Genomic DNA, 18,872 nt, shown 5'->3' on the forward strand with positions numbered 1-18,872 from the left:
CCCCTCACCCCACCACCCCTGCACCCACTCAAAAAAAGCCATTGACTGTCCTTCACATTTCCAGTCCCTAACCAACGCTTCCCTGTGTCTTCAACTTAAATCTCTATTCCTCAAAGAACCCAACACCGCCGACCGCTCCTCGTTTCTGACCCATTCTCTCCTGGTTTCCTGCCTTCATCACTACCAACTCTGACTCCAACTCTCCACTTTCCCTAGGTGACCTTACTAAGCCTGGTTTTAACCATGACGGACAGTGACTCCCCCCACTAGAATGTCCATTCCATGAAGGCCGTGAGGTAGGCCATGTATTCCCCAGCTCTCGGACCAGAGCCCAGTCATTAACTGGTCCCATAAAAATGTTTATTCGATGAACAAATAATATGTAACAGTGCTTGACTTGCCCCGTAACACGTAGCTGCCTCCACTTACGTGGCCCCCCAAACTCAGCTCGACCGCGATGGAATTCATCTCATCCATCAATTTTCCTCCCGCCTTTCTTCTTCAGTCTCCAGCCATCAAATTCTCTCTCAGGCCTGCCCTCACTGTCCTCGTCCAGGCGCTCATCCCTTCAGACTCGACACCCAGTAACACTCTCATCAGTCTCCTTGCCTTTGCTTCACTGTCCTTTTCAATTTCCAAATCTTTTCAGACCAAAAATCGGATTATGATCCTCTTCTGCCCACAACCCTTCCAGGACTTTCCACAGCTTAAGGAAGAACTCAGACTTCGTGAGGCCCTTTGTGAACTGGCCCCTGCTCCCCTCTGTGGACTCGTGAGCATCCCCTCAAATGCACACTCCTGAGCACTCTCTGCTCCTGGATGCTATGTAACTATACGTCCGCCCTGACAGCCCTACCTCCATGCTCTCCCCCTCCCTCCTATCCCCCAAGACCCTACTTCAAATATCCTCTGAAGTCCACAGGACTTCCATGTCCTGTCACTCTGTTTACATCTGTCTGAAATTTACCACATTACTTTCCTTTCCTCAATAAATGGATCCCCTTCCAAAAATCTCAAGTTTCCCTACAGGACCTTCAAAAGGCAAAAAAATAGATAAAAATGGCAACTTACCCACCTGAATTACTGTAGCATCATTAAATTGGTCAGCTCCATACCTGTGAGTATGGATGCAAAGCCAGGCTGTCTGGGGACAGACAGGATATACGCCTACTCCCTACCCACCACCCACCCATCCACCCGAACACCCAGTGTATACACTCAGTGTATACACACCTGAAGGCAAAAATGATTTTTTAAAAAATGTTTGGCAAGCAACAAAGCCAAACAGAAGCCAAGTTGTTTACTCACATCGTCCTCAACAAATCAACTTGGGTTTTAGCTCTTTTTTCAGGTTAGGGATAAAAGCCAGAACTGATGGAAGAATCTACCTTTCCAAAAACAGAACAAAAATTAAGGCAGTAAAAAGAGGAATCGCAGTCCTGTAAAAATCCAATTCTTTCACATCGTCCTTCCTCTGGCCCCTCAGGACCTACCCAGGCTTTCATCCCCCTCAGGAGAAAAGGCTGATGGCAGGCAGGACTTGCTAACAACTGAAGAGAAGCACCTCTTTTAAGAGAGAAAGTGAAAATCATCTGCCATCTGGAGTAAACGCTATAAAAGCAAGAAACTATATACTTGAGGTGGCCCAATTTGAATGTACAGAGATCTTGCTGGTAACTTGGGCACTTACGGCGAATAAGGGGTAATTTTAGGTCGGTAAGAAGCCATCTTCCAAGATGGTAAATCCCAAAGGGGCGGACCAGGAGGAAGGTACATCGATACAAGACTGACTGCTATGGTGACGAGTGGTGAAGCTGGTTGTATGACTTCTACTATTCACAAGTGTTTGAAAATTTCCGGATTAGTGTTTTCTTTTTATGTTTTGGAAGTTTGTTTATTTAAGTCCCCTCTACACCCAACGTAGGCTTTGCACTCACGACCCAGAGATCAAGAGTAGTACACCCTTGCGATTGAGTCAGCCAGACGCCCCCCGTGGTGGTTTTTTTTTTTTTTTTTTTTTTTGAAGATTTTATTTCTTTGACCCAGAGAGAAATCACATGTAGGCTGAGAGGCAGGGAAGAGAGGGGGAAGTTCGCTCCCCAAGGTCTTAACCGGCAGAGCCACCCAGGTGCCCCCCACCCCGTTTTCTTTTTAAATGCAATCATTCCAACCACAAGAAAGTTAACAAAAGGGAGATTTCCTGCTAACAGTCAAGCTCTCCTCAACTCCATTTTATTTTTCCTCATGATAGTAAAAGCGCAATAGGGCATCCTTAAATTTTGAACCATGTGTATGTAATGCCTACAATTACATTTTTCACTACTTTTAAGAAAACTCATTACCTACCAATGATTTTAAAAACCTTAAAAATTATCCTTGGCCAGCCTTTCAGCAATTCCACTTTTGGGTCTATATATAAATTATACTGGAAGCTTTAGCCAGAAAGGTATTCATGGAAATATTGCTTACAAATTGGGGAAGACTATAAATGTTAAATAAAAACACAATTATGACACATCCACGAAATTATTTGGCCACTGAACATACTAATAACAGGAAAAAAAAAGATCCTCGAAATAATGTCAAGGGAGAAGGCAAGGTACAAAATCAAGTCTAAAGCCTACAGGAAAAGACATGATGGAAATTTCCCTGCATGGGGAATTGTTATGGTGGTACCTGTAATTTTTCCCCCAAATTTCCTGACATCCTAAAGGCCAGACATTTTTGTCATCAGTAATCCGTCCCATTGATGACAGCCTTCCAAAAATCAGAATCCCTTAGCAAATAACAGCATCTACGGGCGTCTGGGTGGCTCAGTCCGTTAAGCCCCTGCCTTCGGCCTCAGGTCATGATCCCAGGGTCCTGGGACTGAGCCCCACATCCTGTTCCCTGCTCAGCAGGAAGCCTCTTTCTCCCTCATCCACTCCCCCTGCTTGTGTTCCCTCTCTCATTGTCTCTTTCTAATAAAAAAAATTTTTTTTTAAATATTCCTTTCTCTCCTACCCACTTGTTCCCACTACCTTTTCCTTGCCCTGGGATGTCCTTTCCTGCTGATCTCAACCTCCTATCTTACTCTCTCCTTGCCTTTCTGCACTGGGTAATTTTCAACTTAACAGTAAAAACTGAGTGCCTGAAGTCTATTTCTATTACACAAATGTAGTTTAAAAACGCTAGCTATAGGTCATATGTGAGGAGTGGAGTAACATTTGAAAATATCATTATCCTATCAGGCAGGCCCCCCGTAAGGCTGTGCTGGCGGAAGGACAGAGTATGTGCACCCCTACAATATCCACGCCCGCCCACCAGGGCAGAGGCCGATTCGTCCACTTTCTCATGTTAGACTGCTACAAAAAAGAGCACTGTGCTGATCTGAACAGCACTGAAACAATTCAGTGGAGAAAAAAAAAACAAGCTTATTCCTGCATCCTTGAACTACTTGGCACCAGAGACTGCTGTTGCCTAGATCCGGGTTATTTAAATATGGTAGGTTCAAGTGTTGTATTAAAAATTCCTTTCAGGGGGCGCCTGGGTGGCTCAGTGGGTTAAAGCCTCTGACTTCAGCTGACGTCATGATTCCAGGGATTGGGATTGGGCCCAGCATCGGGCTCTCTGCTCAGCGGGGAGCCTGCTTCCCCCCTTTCTTTGCCTGCATCTCTGCCTACTTGTGATCTCAGTCTGTCAAATAAATAAAATCTTAAAAAAAAAAAAAAGAATTCCTTTCAGAAAGCCCCCCAAATTGAAATGACCTATCTCCTCAAAACAAACCTGCATCTTTAAAAGCCTTCCTCTTGTTACCTCTTACCCTTCTCTGTGCCGCTGCAGCTGCTCTGCACACTGGGTCATGGGGGGAGGGGGGGTCTAAGGGATTCCTCTTGAGCTCCTGTCCTTACTTGTGCAGCTGCCCACTGCTGTCACTGTCCTATTCCCAGCTTTGACACCCCTGCTCTAGTAACAGAATTGAGAGGAGAGAGCTGACCCTACACCTCAGTTCTACTCAGTCCGGCTTCCGATCTCTCCAAAAATAAAACCTTGCTCCAAAGATTAAGAAGTTGAGATCAATGAATTTACCTGGAAATTTACTTTCTAAATCTCATGTTAAAAAAAAAAAAAAATGTACGGGGGCGCCTGGGAGGCTCAGTGGGTTAAAGCCTCTGCTTTCAGCTCAGGTCATGATCCCAGGGTCCTGGGATCGAGCCCCCCATAGGGCTCTCTGCTCATAAGGGAGCCTGCCTCCCCACCCCCGCCTACTTGTGATCTCTTGTCAAATAAACAAATAAAATCTTTAAAATAAAAATGTAACGTATGTGAGAACACGCTCATTCCCATTTACCTCCTCACAACCCAACCAAGGCTACGCAGAACACGAACAGTATTCAACTTGGGTAAAGAAAAATCCCCCTGTGGGACACACCCTTAACAGGTGAAAAACTGATGCCAATTTGGCTTAGACTTCACTAGTGCTTTAGAAAGGAAGGGGGAAAAAGACCCATGCAAAGTCCTTAACATTTCACTTTTATTGCTGCTGCAAAATCATAGGACCAAAGCAATTCTTTAACCATTTACCTTAAAACTGAAGCTCTCTTTTGGGAACGTCTACTGATCACGTTTCATGGAACTGGTTTTTTTACTCAAATTAATAAATAAGTAAAATCAAAATTCAAGGATCTCTACCAGGTGCCAATTTAAAGTAAGATGATATGGTGGTAGTGAACCCAAACCTGATTTGATATCTGGAACAGAATTTGGAGAAAATGAAAGGGAAATGATTATGAAAGCAAAGAATGTAAGGCAGCAGATACTGGCAGCCTTTTCAACCTACAGAAACAAGCAGCAGTGCCCTTGAGTCTTAAATATCTGCTCAAGCACTAAGAAATACAACTTAGAAAATAAGACAAAAGACTGGGGTGCCTGGGTGGCTCAGCGGCTTAAGGTCATGATCCCAGGGTCCTGGGATCGAGCCCCGCATCGGGCTCTCTGTTCCGCAGGGAGCCTGCTTCCTCCTCTCTCTCTGCCTGCCTCTCTGCCTACTTGTGATTTCTCTCTGTCAAATAAATAAAAATATTAAAAAAAAAAAAAAGGAAAGAAAATAAGACAAAAGAGGGGCAACTGGCTAGCTCCGGTGATAAGGCATACGACTCTTGATCCTGGAGTCCTGAGGTCAAGCCCCACATCAGGCAGAGTTCACTTAAGCAAAAAAAACAAAAGACAGTGATCTAATCTATATGTGATTTGTTTCCCCCTTTGACCATTAAACCTCTACAATGGTCTGTGCTTTTCTTTCACATCCCATGGAATCGGACAGCAATACAGAGTAATCAGATGCCCCGCCAGATAAAAGGGGTGAAGGCTGGTGACAATGGGAGAGACGCTCTCGGCAGCCTAGAAGCCCCCAAACGATGGACAGAACATCATACATAGGGGATTCCCATCACTTTAGCATCCGTGTTTGAATAGCTCACCCTCTCCGTGCTGTACAGTGTTCATCAGGGGGCCGCTGCCACACAGCAGTGAAGCATTGGGGTGGGAAATGAGTCATGGTAAGAACCCAGCAACATTTCCATAATCTCCAAATAGGTAATAGTTTGTTCTGATTTCAGATAAATTGTTCTTATTAATCTGGAGGAACATCAAATGGTTTTAAATCTCTGCAACTTCTTAAATGGAATATAAGCCTAGCTAAAATAGTCTCTTTTTTCAATTTATACTGAAAAGGTTCAAATGTCAGAAAACAAAGACAAAAGGGTGCCAATTACCATTGGCTGTGAGCTGCTGTGGTTACTTCATTGACACATTCCTGAATCAGTAATGGTTTGAAATCCAGCCAGCTACAGCCAAACCATCATCCCTTTTTAGAAATATCATTTTCTCATTTTTTTTCAACTAGAGATGACGGTTGCACAACATTGTGAATGTGCTAAGTGTTACCAAATTGTACACTAGGAGAATGGTTAGTTTTATTACGTGACTTTTACCTCGGTAAAAACAACATAATTTTCTCTACTTTTTAATAATTTAGAGTTTGGCTTAATAAATAAATAAGGCTTCCCAAAGGTACTAGGGGATGAAATTCTCCCCATGGTCTGCTATTAACCCAAAGCTCTGTAATAAGGATATATATTGGGGCGCCTGAGTGGCTCAGTGGCTTAAAGCCTCTGCCTTCCGCTCAGGTCATGATCTCAGGGTCCTGGGACTGAGCCCCCCATTGGGCTCTCTGCTCAGCAGGGAGCCTGCTTCCCCCATCCATGCCTGCCTCTCTGCCTACTTGGGATCTCTGTCAAATAAAAAAATTTAAAAATGAGGGTCTACATTTAGCAACACCTTTTATCTTGATGTAATTCAAAAGATACATAGGAAGCTTTTTAAAAATAATTACAAAAAGCATTTAATATGTCATTTCAGTTATTGCAAAGAATACTGCATAAAAAGCCAACTGTTATCTGTATTCTTTTCAAAGAGAACAATTGAGACCACATGACTTAGAATAATGGCTGGCAGGACTCCACCTCTAAGTCCGCAGAGGTGTCCTTACTCCATTAGTGATAATGGCTATTGATCTAGCCTCCTGGAAGAGCCAGTAGGAAAAAGAAAATATTTAAGATAGCAAGAATTTTTTTTTAAGATTTTATTTATTTATTTGATAGACGGAGATCACAAGTAGACAAAGGCAGGCAGGCCGAGAGGAGGAAGCAGACTCCCTGCTGAGCAGAGAGCCCAACTCGGGGCTCAATCCCAGGGTCCTGGGATCATGACCTGAGCCGAAGGCAGAGGCTTTAACCCACTGAGCCACCCAGGCGCCCCAAGATAGCAAGAATTTTCAACTATACTGATTCCAAGAGGACTTTTTTATATAATTAAGATAGCCTTTTGCAGCCAGTGCCCCCCAATCCAGTCACTTTAAAAAAGATGAGTAGCCCAGAACCTTTTCTCCCTCCTGAGGCAAGTACCAGTAGCCTACTTAGCTTATTAACTTCTGGAGAGGCTATCAGAATCCAAAGGACAATGCAAGAAACATCTAGGTGTTCAATCCCCCCTTACACGGAAGACTACAGGTTTCTCTTAAAAAACTAAACTTCTCGGGTGCGTGACTGACTCCGCATGTGAAGAGCATGTGACTCCTGATCTCTGGGTGGTTAGTTCAAGCCTGGCACTGTGTGTAGAGCTTCCTTGAAAAAAAAATTAACTTAAAAAAAAAAAAAAGAACAAAAAACCCCCCACAACTCTAAACGTCCCCCTTCCTTCCTCAAAACACTGCATGCTATTCCCCATTCTCGTAACCTACACACAACTACCACGCTGCACAAGTCCCAACAGTATTATTACCAGAATAATTTCATTAAATGCAAATAAATTTAAGCTCCCTATCATCAGGATGATTTCAGCCTTAGAAGGGTATTCACTTAAGTGACAGGACGGACTATTTTATTTGTATCTTTCCGTACTTTCCAAATTCTCCAGGATGAGATGACTTTTATAAACACAGGAAGAAACAAAGTTTTACAAATAGTTACTATTTTTGAGCACTACTACTTTCCTTATTTAATCCTCACAAGTTTTTCAAGTAGATATTGACCTATTTTACAGATGAGGAAAATGAGGGTCAGAGGTAAGCATACTTCCTCAGTCACAGTAAACAGATTGGAAAAAAAGGTCTGCTTTATTTTACAAACTGTTCTTTCCTCCATATTCTGACAAGAAGCAGAAGTAACTATGGTAATAGAGAACTTTCCCAAATCTCAATCTAAAAGTGTTTTGTAATGAATTCTCACTCTCACATTACTGAAAATGACCAAGGAAGTCATAATTTTTAAGGCTTTTATTAAAACCTGCCAAGTTAATAATCTGCAATAAACCCAAGCATACAGCCCACCCAGCACTATGATCAGAAGACATTCTTGTTTAAAATCACTATTTTTATTCCATTACTGTTCAATTTTTAACAATAAAAAAATGTTTTAAAATAGAAATGTATCTTATACTCTCCTAAGTAAACTAGAAATTGGAAAATGAACAGGCGTATCTAAAGGTCACTGATTTGCATGCCTAAAGGTAAATGAAATCCTTATTTTGGGGGCCACCTCCTATCTGGTGAATAAGGTGAAGGGCTCAATTCCACCTGCTTATCTGCTCATTTCTGCATTACCTTGGACAAATGCCATTTGCATACTCCCTACCAGCCCTTAGGTGCATTGCAGCCTCTGTGTCATTGTGTGTGACATCACTGGGTTGCTATGGATATAGGTGCGAGGTCACTCACTTTCCTGTGAAACTAGAAATATGGAAAAATTAGAAGAGTCTAACATGAACTAAACATATTTCCAATACTGTTATCTATTAAAAGCAGAAGTTACCCGCTGAGCTTTAAAATGTTTTAAAAGATAGCATCTGGAGCAATACATTAATACAGCAATACTCCCAATTTCAGAATCAGGGCTCTTCCTTAATGAGAAAAATCGTTTTCGTTAAGGCAGCTGGCTTAAACAAAAAAGCATCAGCACGGTTATCCTTTATGAAACAGCAAAATTATTTAAAAATCAACCTGGGATACCTACACTGCTTCATTAAAAAGATTTAACGTGCCAAGAAGATACACTCCTGAATCCACTTCACGCCAGAGATGCATTCTCAAAAACCTTTGTTACATAAGGCAGGAAGTTAAATGTTAAGACAGTGGGAAACCTAAATCATTCATTAGATAATTCTCCGTATTTCATAATGCTCAATACCTGCCCCCTCTTCCAATATCAAACTCCTTGATAGCCCATTAGAAAAATGTAGTGTTACTGACAAAATGGTGCAATACAGGCAAGGATCTGAATCCCAGACAAACTGCGACAACTGGCGATCAGCATTCTCTTTTTTCATCAGTATGAGGATGAGCTAGCTTTTCTTATTTAAAAAAAAAAAAAAAAATCCTCAGCTATACCTACAACAAATTAAAAAAAAAAAAAAAGAAGACTTTTTCCTCCTTTAAAATAACTCCTCCCAGCCTCCACCCAGTCTAGGCTCTCTGCAATATGACAAATGCAGAATCTTCTAGAATGACTTGATACTGCCTCCCACCACTGCTTTGTTTGCAACATCAGATCAGAGAGAATATTTTTTCAACTTATAGGAATTTCAACAGATGTGGGCCTATGTTTAAAAAAGAAACCGCATGTGTCACAAATTGAACCAGTCGGCTAAATGCATAACCTTTATTTTAAAGACAATTACCTACCCGTTTAAATACAAGAAAAATTAGGGGGAAATGGAGAGGGCATGTTGTGAACGATCAATGAAAAAGCTGGCGAGACATACGTTCCCCTTGCCTAAAAGCAAGAGGACTTGCTTTGGGGTATAGAGAAAGAGAAGCCTTTTGTTAAGAAAAACGTGAGAGCAGCAAGGAGGTTTCGGTTTGGCACCACTGAGCCCAGGGTTTCAGGAGAGCCTACATTTTTCCTGGATAGGTTCTAAAGGATCCATCAGGAGAGGCAGTGGGGCAGATCTGGGGGGTGGGGGGGAGGCAGTATTAGAAAACCCGGAGACCTGATGAGTGAATGGGAAAGGCGCCGCCCAGACACCGGGGAGAGAAAGAGGAACCGCATCCATGCGGTCCCCCGCCCCCACGCCCAGGATGGGAGGAGGGGAAGTGGGGCACAAAGGATGTTCACGGCCCCAGCTCAGGTCCCCCAGCGGACCCGGAGACACGGGGCCAGGGACCCCGCTCCCGAGACCAGCCCTGCAAGATCCCGCTCCAGCCCGAGCCCGGGGAGGGCCTACGAGGCAGCACCGCCGGCCCTGGGGGACGCTCGAGGAGAGGCCGCGTCACAGCTCGAGTCCCTATCGCTGTCGGGGCCCTCCCCAGCCCCGCGACTGGGTGGGGAGGGGCGGTCAACGCTGCAGTCGCGACTGGCGACTAGTCCCCGGGCCGTCCACGCGAAGACCGGTGTCTGCGAAGGGACTGGGGCGAGGCGGGGGGAGGGGAGGAGAAACTCACGTTCTTCATGGCCGCGGCCATGTCGTCGTAGCGCTCCGCCTGCTCGGCCAGCCGGGCTTTCTGCACCAGTTGCTCGCGGTCCACCATCTTCGCGGGCTGGGTCGGGCCGGGTGAGGAGACCGGGGCGACCTGAAGGGCTCGGAGGGCGGCTGCGGCGCGGCTGGAGCCCGTGTGCCGGAGGGGCCGACCCACGAAGCAAGCAGCTGAGGCGACGACGGCGGCGCGGAGACTATGGCTCGAGCTGCAACCGCGGGACCGGGCGCGAGGCGGCTGCGGCTGCTGTGCGTGCTGCGGACGGACAACCCCCTGCGGCCCCGCCCACGCCGCGTGACGCAACCGGCCCCGCCCCGGCCCCGCCCCGGCCCCTCCGCTTCTCGGGCTTCCCCTCCCCAACTGAGCTCGCGGCCCTTTTCTGGGCGTCCCCTTCTCCCCCCGACCCCCTGCCAGTGCTCCCCGTTCTTCACTTCGCCCCGATTCCTGCGCCCCAGTTTATCCAGACTACCCTACAAACTACCCCCTCACACCTCCGCCCTGTGAGGCCCGGCGCGTGGGCCCTTGGGAGTTGTAGTTCACCCATCCGTGGGGTGATACGTTGGAGAAATCAAGGACAAAGGGGCGGTCAGGACTACAACTCCCAGTGGTCATAGCGCGTGAACGGTGGCGAAGTTGGGGGGGTTCTAATTCCGCGGCCACTGGGGACCCCTGGCGGGGACTAAGGCTGCATCAGTCCGAGCGAGTGCTGATTCACGGCCCCGCCCCATATTCTCCGGGAAATTACGAGGGGAGGGGGCCAGGACCTCAGCCCTGGCCCCCGTCTCTGAGATCAAGTAGCAGCAGGCCAGGGAGGGACAGACGCCCGTCCACCGCAGATCCAGACATGCCAGGGTAGTGCCCCGCTGCGGGATGCATTGAATTAAGGAGCTTAATATTGGGAGCTAAACTGTCACCCTCCCCCACAAGGTTCTGTTTCCCCATACCCACTTCGAGGTTCGTGGACCCGAAGGGGTGAAAACATGGAAGGACAAATACTGGCCAGGCATTCTGGTTGATTTTCAGAAAGGATGCAGCTGTCCGCAGGCTGACCCCCTGGGGAGCTCCTTCCTCTCCAGGGTGGAGTGTCAAAGATTCAATTCTGTTGCGGAGAGCCTACTGCAGGCTTAACGTGAGGCTGTATCAGAGGATTAACCAACCCTTCCCCTCCCCACCTAGGACTTATACACGCAGAGGTCAGGCTGACAAATTCTTGTTCCTATGCTTCCCTTTTCCACATTCCATGTAGCTCACACACCCGCAGTTTTGACTGTACATTTTATCTGCTCAATTTTTTTCAGCAATTATCCGCTGAGCGCCTACGGTGTTCCCAGCACTGTTCTAAGCAATGGGGGGAGAACGAGGAGCAAAACAAAAAATCCCTATCCCCCCCAAAATAGGTGATACAAGGATACGTATGTAGAGTATGTTAGGAAGTGATAAGGAGTTTAAAAAAAAAAAATACAGGATAGGAAGTGTCGTGTATGAGAATCTAGAACGAAGGAGTCTCTTAAAGGATGTGTGGCATTTGAGAGCATGAAGGGGGTACAGGCAGCAGGACTCAGAGGCTGTTTCTCCCTAAAGCATTTATTTATCATTAGGCAAAGAATCCAATGTGTTTTTTGCCTTAAGTGATGGGTAGTGGAACCGGGGATGGAGTCAGGAGCCAGAACATGAGAAGTCCTGAATGGCAGGCAAGGCAGTGAAGACTTCATCCTGAAACAAATAGGAAACCTGCGGAGAGATTTTAATGAGGGGCAGAAAATGATGAGATTGGCATCTGTGTTCATCACCATTGCCTTCTCAGAGCTTAGCACCTGGCACACAGTAAATATGTAGAACATATGAAATAAATGAATTATGGAACGCATGCACTTCAGGGAGCCTGCTCTGGCAGAAGTGGAGGAGACGGACTCAGTGGAGGAGAGGCTCTAGGGAGGAAATAGCTCTCCCCACCACCACCATGGGATCTAGCCGCTCTTCCCTTACTGCAAACACCCAGCAAAATACAGGCCTGCTGGAGAATAAACCCTCCCACTTCCTTCTGTCTCTTACATGAGTGTTGGCCAATTCATTCCTCTTCCTCTCTCTTCCTGCCTGCAGGCCAGGCCTGAGCCATTCCGGCCTGGGCATCACAGGTCCGTGGCAATGAGCCCTGATTAGCCAACCCTGCTCGTCCTCCTGTGCATCGTAGGTGTCAAGGATTCGGGCCCCAGACACAAAATCTTAGGAACTTCCTGGTACACTTCAGGCTGCCTCTCTAACCTCTCCACCTCATTTCCTTCCTCCACCAGTCCAATGTGCATTACAAATCATCACCATTTTAAAAATCCAGGCCAAATCTGTTTGGGAAAAATAAAGCAGATGCGAAGAAAAGGATGTTCCAAAGCCAAAGAGGAATGACATCTGCAACCTCCACATCAAAGCTTCCCTCCAATGGTGCAGGGGAGAGCTGGCCCTGCCCTCCTTTCCTTTTTGATTTTTTTAAGACTCTAAGCTTAAAGCTGCAGCAGCCCCACAGCCCCTGGCTGTTTAGAGAATAGCTTCAGAGGCGGCATAAAACAGAGCAAATGGCTTAATATTCTGGCTCCTTTCTCCACTGCTGAAAACAAACAAACAGAACAAAAACTACAAAAAAACCTGGAGCAGGGAGGTGGAAAACTAGCTTCCTGGCTTCTGCCTAGCCCCCAGCTCTGTGTGCAAAGCCCGTCCCTTCTCAGGGTTTTAATTTCTCCAACTTTGAAGTGAGAAATCAAACAAAATAAGCACCAAGTGCCCCACCCAGCTGTGAGAAATCATTGTTCCAGTTCAGCGTGTTCCTCCTCTTTAGCTGTGGAAACAGGGAATCGGTACCTGCAGAACTGGGAGATGATTCAGTCCCAAGGGTTGAGCGGCTCAGAATCATCCCTGTTCTGGAGACCAGGAAGCCGAGACACAGAGAGACTGGGTGACCAGCCAAGTTTCACACAACAGTGACTGAGAGCCTGAATTCAAACCCAGGCAGATCTTCCATACTCCCTGCCCAGGCTAGGAGGAATCTACCCTTTGGCATCTGCTTGGGAAGAGGGGGCTCTTGCCCTCTGGTAATGGACCTGATAGAGGGTGGGCACCCTGGACAGCTCACCCTCCGCCCCATCTCCAGTACTGGAGGACGTGACCTTTAGAGGCACGCTCTCTGCCTGAGCTGGCAGACGAGCAGGCCAGCCAAAGACATTAGTGTCCCGCTGTTTCTGTGCAGTCATAAATCACTGCAGCCCCATCCCCTGGTTCCTGGCTTCCTCCTGTGGCTAGAAAGCTCCCTGATTGGAGGGGAGGCAGTAGGAGCAGCAGCATATTCTGATGCAGGCAGTACTCCCCACCCTGTCCTCTGGGAACACTTCCACGACACTCTTCTAGCCGACTGGGCTGTGGTAGGGGCAGAGCACATAACGGATTTAGAGGCCAAGGACAACAGGGAAATCTTCGTGCGTTGCCCCGCTTCCTAAGGAGAGTAGAGCAGCGAAAGAAGCCCAGGCTGGGAGACAGGACCGACACATTGAAGCGTGACTTTGCTATTGATCTTGCTGGGTGACCTTGAGAGAGTCACTTCACCTCTCTGGGCATGAGACAGTGTATCTGTAAAAGAAAAAAATTGGATGGATGCTTCTTAAGGTCTTCTAGCCTGTGGCAGCAGCCCTTCCACTGGCCTGCTTCAGCGCCTGCCCAGCCTCCCCAGTAAAAGATCTGAAAGATCTTTCCGCATATGCATCCCAACTGGAGTTAAAGGCCTTTCCTAAGGGCTCCCTGCCTGTCCCTCTAGCTGTATCTCTCACAGGACACTCGACCTGGCCGTGCAACACCCTTTTCCAACTCTGGGGTTTTTCTTTTCTTTTTTTTAAAGATTTTATTTATTTATTTATTTACTCACTTATTTATTTATAGCAGGAGTGGGAGGGGCAGAGGGAGAGGGAGAGAATCTCAAGCAGGCCCCATGCGCACAGAGCCTGACATGGGGCTTGATTCTACGACCCCAAGATCATGACCTGAACAGAAATCAAGAGGTGGACGCCCAACCCACGGAGCCACCCAGACACTGTAGCTCTGGGCCTTTCCTTCCTTCCTTCCTTTCTTTCATTTTTAAAAAATTTAAATTCAGGGGCACCTGGGTGGCTCAGTGGGTTAAAGTCTCTGCCTTCGGCTCAGGTCATGATCTCAGGGTCCTGGGATCGAGCCCCGCATCGGGCTCTCTGCTCAGCGGGGAGCCTGCTTCTCCCTCTCTCTCTCTGTCTGCCTCTGCCTACTTGTGATCTCTGTCTGTCAAATAAATAAATAAAATGTTTTTTAAAAATTTTAAATTCAATTAATTAGCATATAAAGTATTATTGGTTTCAGAGGTAGAGGTCAGTGATGCATCAGTCTTATCAGTGCTCATTATATCCCGTGCCCTCCTTACTGTCCATCACCCAGTTACCCCATCCCAGCGCCTCCCTCCCCTCCAGCAACCCTCAGTTTGTTTCCTATGACTTAAAGTCTCTTAGGGTTTGTCTTCCTCTTTGGTTTCATCTTGTTTTATTTTTTCCTCTCTTCCCTGATGATCCTCCGTTCTGTTTCTTAAATTCCACGTATCAGTGAGATCAAATGGTAATTGTCTTTCTTGGATTGACTTATTTCACTTAGCATAATACCCTCTAGTTCCATCTAGTTGCAAATGGTGAGATTTCTTTCTTTCTTTCTTTTTTTTTTTCCTTCTGCTGGAAACTCCTCCCCCAATCCCCATTCTACTGTTACCTCCTATCTTTCTGAATCAGAATCAGACACTTCAAGTTGAACTGACGGCTCCTCCTTGGGGCCCCAACCTATGCTAAGCACTTGCAGCCAGGGGACTGAATCTCCTTATTACACTTCTATCTATATGAGTCTCTTACTTCCTGAGGTCTTACCAATGGATTCCTCAAAGAGATCCTTCGGAGTCACCTCTGAGCTCCAAGCCTAGGATGGTGCAGGTGTTCAGAGAAGGTTGGTTCAATGAAAATGACTTTCCACTTCAAGAAAGGTGTGGCGTGGTGATGGTCTTACCTCTTGAGGAGGATTCGAAAAGTTTTACCCCAAAACAAGCAGTCACAACCAAATTGCGGCAAAAACTCAGGAAAGCAGAACTGTAAACAGTCCTAGAACAAATAGGGCCACAGCCAGAAAGGATCATTTTGAAGAAGCGTCTACACAGGATTTCAAAGAAGGGCCTGTTGACAGGGAGCTCACTACCAGTAGAAATGCTCTATTCTGACTCTCTGGGGCTGAACACTCCTTACCAAAACAGCTTCTCTGATCTAGGGCTTAACTCTCAAATCCCCTAAAACTGATTGAGCTGGAAAGAGGGAGAGCTTGAAAACTCTAATATATCTTTACATTTTTTTTAAAGATTTTATTTATTTGACAGACAGAGATCACAAGTAGGCAGAGAAGCAGGCAGAGAGAAAGGAGGAAGCAAGGCTCCCTGCTGAGCAGAGACCCAGATGAGGGGCTCAATCCCAGGACCCTGGGATCATGACCTGAGCCAAAGGCAGAGACTTTAACCCACTGAGCCACCCAGGTGCCCCTTTACATTTTATTTTTAAGATTTTTTTTTTCTTTAAGTAATCTCTACACCCGGTGCGGGGCTTGAACTTACAACCCAGAGATCAAGAGTCACGTGCTCTACTGACGAAGCCAGTGAGGCAACACTAATATATTTTTACATTTTAAGTTTTACATTCCCATAAAAAGAACCAACTTCAGAAGGTACCACACCAAGGAACTGTCCATGGTAAAAAGGGTTAAAAAAAAATGTGCCATTTTCTCAAAGAGAGAAACTGTGCCATTCTCAAGAGATGGGCATTCCAAAGCAGAGGAGCCTGAGATAGAATCTTCTGCCAAAACTCAGCTGTGTGAACTTGGACCAAATGCTTCACCAATCAGGACTTTGGGGTTGCCCCACTGAATCTTCATGGGAAACCTCCATCCTGCTCACCAAAATAAACAGTGACACAGATGAATTCTTTGACTTGGCAGAGGGGTCTGAAGCAATGTTTTGATGCCTGCAACTCTGACGGAGGGCACAGGATCATGGGAGACCGACAGGGATGGGATCGGTGGCAGCCGGCCCTCGATCACACAGAGTGAGGTGACCCTTTTGTCTATGGAGGACTGCTAACTTCAGAGAGCCCACCGGTTCCTGCTTATTTCCAGGAAGCAATTTCTCCATCAGCTGGGATGGTATGGTGATGACAGGAGCAGCGTCTGGAGAGGGTGGGACAGGAATCAGGGGTCAAGGATCAGCAGATAAAAGGGGTTGGAGGACTACCCACTCCCCGGTGATGCTGAGCAGTGGTTCTCCACCTGGCCGGGCATCACTGCTTCCCAATACCTGCGGGGATGTGTCTAGAATGCAGAGTCCCAGGTGCAGCCTAGACATGGCAGGTCAGGATCTCCAGCAGTGGGGTCTGGGAAGCTGTGTGCTCCTGGGAGATTCTTTCCACCACTGGGGGTCTGCCGGGTGACCTTAAAAGGCCCTGGTGACTTGGAAGGAGGCCAGGCTGGGTTTCCTAAGGAGGAAGTGGAGCGGCCATGAGGCATTCTGAGAGCCAGCTAGAAGGGGTGCGGGAACTGGCATTTTCTCGTGTTGGCCATTCTGCCGAGTCAGCCCGGCACTGATGTTTCCAGAGTGCAAATCCCACTTGGTCATGTAATAGGAACTCTGGTGCTGACACAGCAGGCAGACAGGAGCCCAGGCTGCACCAAGGGACAGATACTCTGCAGCAACTCCTCGCTCCGAGCCTGGGGACGGGCAGGGGCCAGAGGCACTCCCTCCACGCCAAGCCTTGAGTGAGCCAAGACGACTCAGGAGCATGGGGCCTCTTCTAGGCTTCAGAACCAGCCATGCTTCCTCGTTGTGTTCCTGGAGTTTGGGGTTCGTGATCGAAAGGGACAGCAGAAAAGGACCCCTGTTCATCCAGGAGGAGGACCCCTTCTGCAGCACCCCATCTCCTGGGTGGCAGCCCCAGGCCATTCATTGTTTCCTGGAGGTCCCCTTCCCTCTGTGGGACAGCACCCTTGTTCCCAGAGCATCTGTCCATCATTCCTCATTCTGCCTCCAGCATTACAAGGAAAAGGAGAACCCTTCTCCCCAAATGCCATTTATGTTTAAGGCCACAACATGTGAAGCCCAACTGTTTCCACACTAAGACAGCTGCCCCGGGCGTGGAGAGTAGGTTCAAGCACGTGTTTTCCTCAGCGGTAGCGCCTGGTGCATGATGGGAATGGAGAGAGGGCCAAGGAGCGGGACCGCCAGGCCTGGCAGTACAGACGTCCCATGGGCCAGAGTATTATACGAGGCCTAAGAGCGCTTCATCACAAGCTGAAGTTTGCTGTCCAAGCCCAGGGCAGCCGCTTCCCACATCAGCTGTATCAGCAGCCTCGCTCTGGGGGTCTTGGGGAGGGGTGGTCTCTAATCAGGGCTCCTGCCACTAAGTCCTCACCTGAGCTTCCAATACTCAGATGGCAGGGAAAGGCCAGTAAGGGAGGGACGCCTGGGTGGCTCAGTCGGTTAAGCCACTGCCTTTGGCTCAGGTCATGATCCCAGGATCCTGGGATCGAGTCCCGCATGGGGCTCCTTGCTCAGCGGGGAGCCTGCTTCTCTCTCTGCCTCTGCCTGCTACTCTGCCTGCTTGTGCTCTCTCTCTCTCTCTCTGACAAATAAATAAATCAAATCTTACAAAAAAAAAAAAAGGAACACACCCAAATCCATAAAATCAACAATGTAACAGTCGTAATCACCAGCATCAAATCAGTATTACTAGACAATGGAGAGAGTAGGCAAATTTAAAAAATTTAAAAAAAAAGGCCAGTAAGGGAGAAAAAAACCAGGAGAGCTTGCTCCCCTGCCCCTATAGCTAGGAGAGAAGCCATAGTACATATGGCAAATGCAAGACACACAGAAGGAAAGGAACCTGTCCAGGTAAGACAGCTAGTAAGTGGAGAAGCTGGGGCATAAGGGAGTTCTACGTGTCTTCCCTCTTCACCGACCGCCCAGAAGCATCACTGTCAGGGGAGATTTCTTTTTTTTTTTTTCCTTTTCTTTTTCTTTCCCTCCTGTGTGTGGGGAGCCAGTGAAGGCCGTCTGACTCCCCACACACAGCTGGGTTTATTTCTAACAGAGGGAGGAAGCGAGCGACCCGCTCACTCATGAGAGTGGGAAGGAGGGTGGTCTCTAGGAGGGTGAAGCAGATCGAAGGCCCTTCTGGAGAAGGAGGGACAGCAGTTTCCAGGTGCGCTGTCTGAGGCTGTGGCCAACCAGGCTGGAGTCAAGCCCTGGGATGGCGAACAGACCACAAGAGACCCTGGCTCCACACATGACTTGCTGAATAACCTTAAACAAATTACTTCTCTTCTCTGGAACTCTTGTCCCTCCTTTGCAAAATGAGGAACCAATGACGCATCAGCCCAACACGAGCCACTTGGCTTAATACTAAAACCTTTACACTTCGTTACCTTCTCTAAAATGATCTGAACTCAGGTGATCCTGGGCAAATCGGAAGCACCCCATGAGATCATGGGCCTTTCCTGGCTATTTACGATATCATGGGGCTTTCCGGGGTGCCGTGGGGGTAGGGGGATAAAGAAAAAGGTGCCAAGAGGGACCAAGGTTGGGAATCTCAGAATGGACCAGATGCTGCCTTTCAGATTCTTCAGGCAAGAGGGTTTTGGTTTTGTTTTTTGTTTTAAGATTTTTAGTTATTTGATAGAGAAACATTGAGAAAGGGAACACAGGCAGGGCTAGTGGGAGAGGGAGAAGCAGGCTTCCCACCAAGCAGGGAGCCTGATGCGGGGCTCGATCCCAGGACCCCGGGAT

The 18,872-nt window shown here is 47.4% G+C and overlaps 1 protein-coding gene across 1 annotated transcript in view; it reads right to left on the reverse strand.

The window, feature by feature from the left end:
• YWHAG (tyrosine 3-monooxygenase/tryptophan 5-monooxygenase activation protein gamma) overlaps positions 1-10,285 on the reverse strand; it is a 29,195-nt gene extending 18,910 nt beyond the window's left edge. Inside the window, exon 1 of the mRNA XM_045993733.1 lies at positions 9,977-10,285. Within this exon, the coding sequence (XP_045849689.1) occupies positions 9,977-10,063 (87 nt within the window). The 5' untranslated portion in view covers positions 10,064-10,285. The remainder of the gene's footprint in view (positions 1-9,976) is intronic.
• Positions 10,286-18,872: the final 8,587 nt, after the last annotated feature.

This window comes from Meles meles, chromosome 21, assembly GCF_922984935.1.
Source record: "Meles meles chromosome 21, mMelMel3.1 paternal haplotype, whole genome shotgun sequence".
In the NCBI taxonomy this organism is placed as follows: Eukaryota; Metazoa; Chordata; class Mammalia; order Carnivora; family Mustelidae; genus Meles; species Meles meles.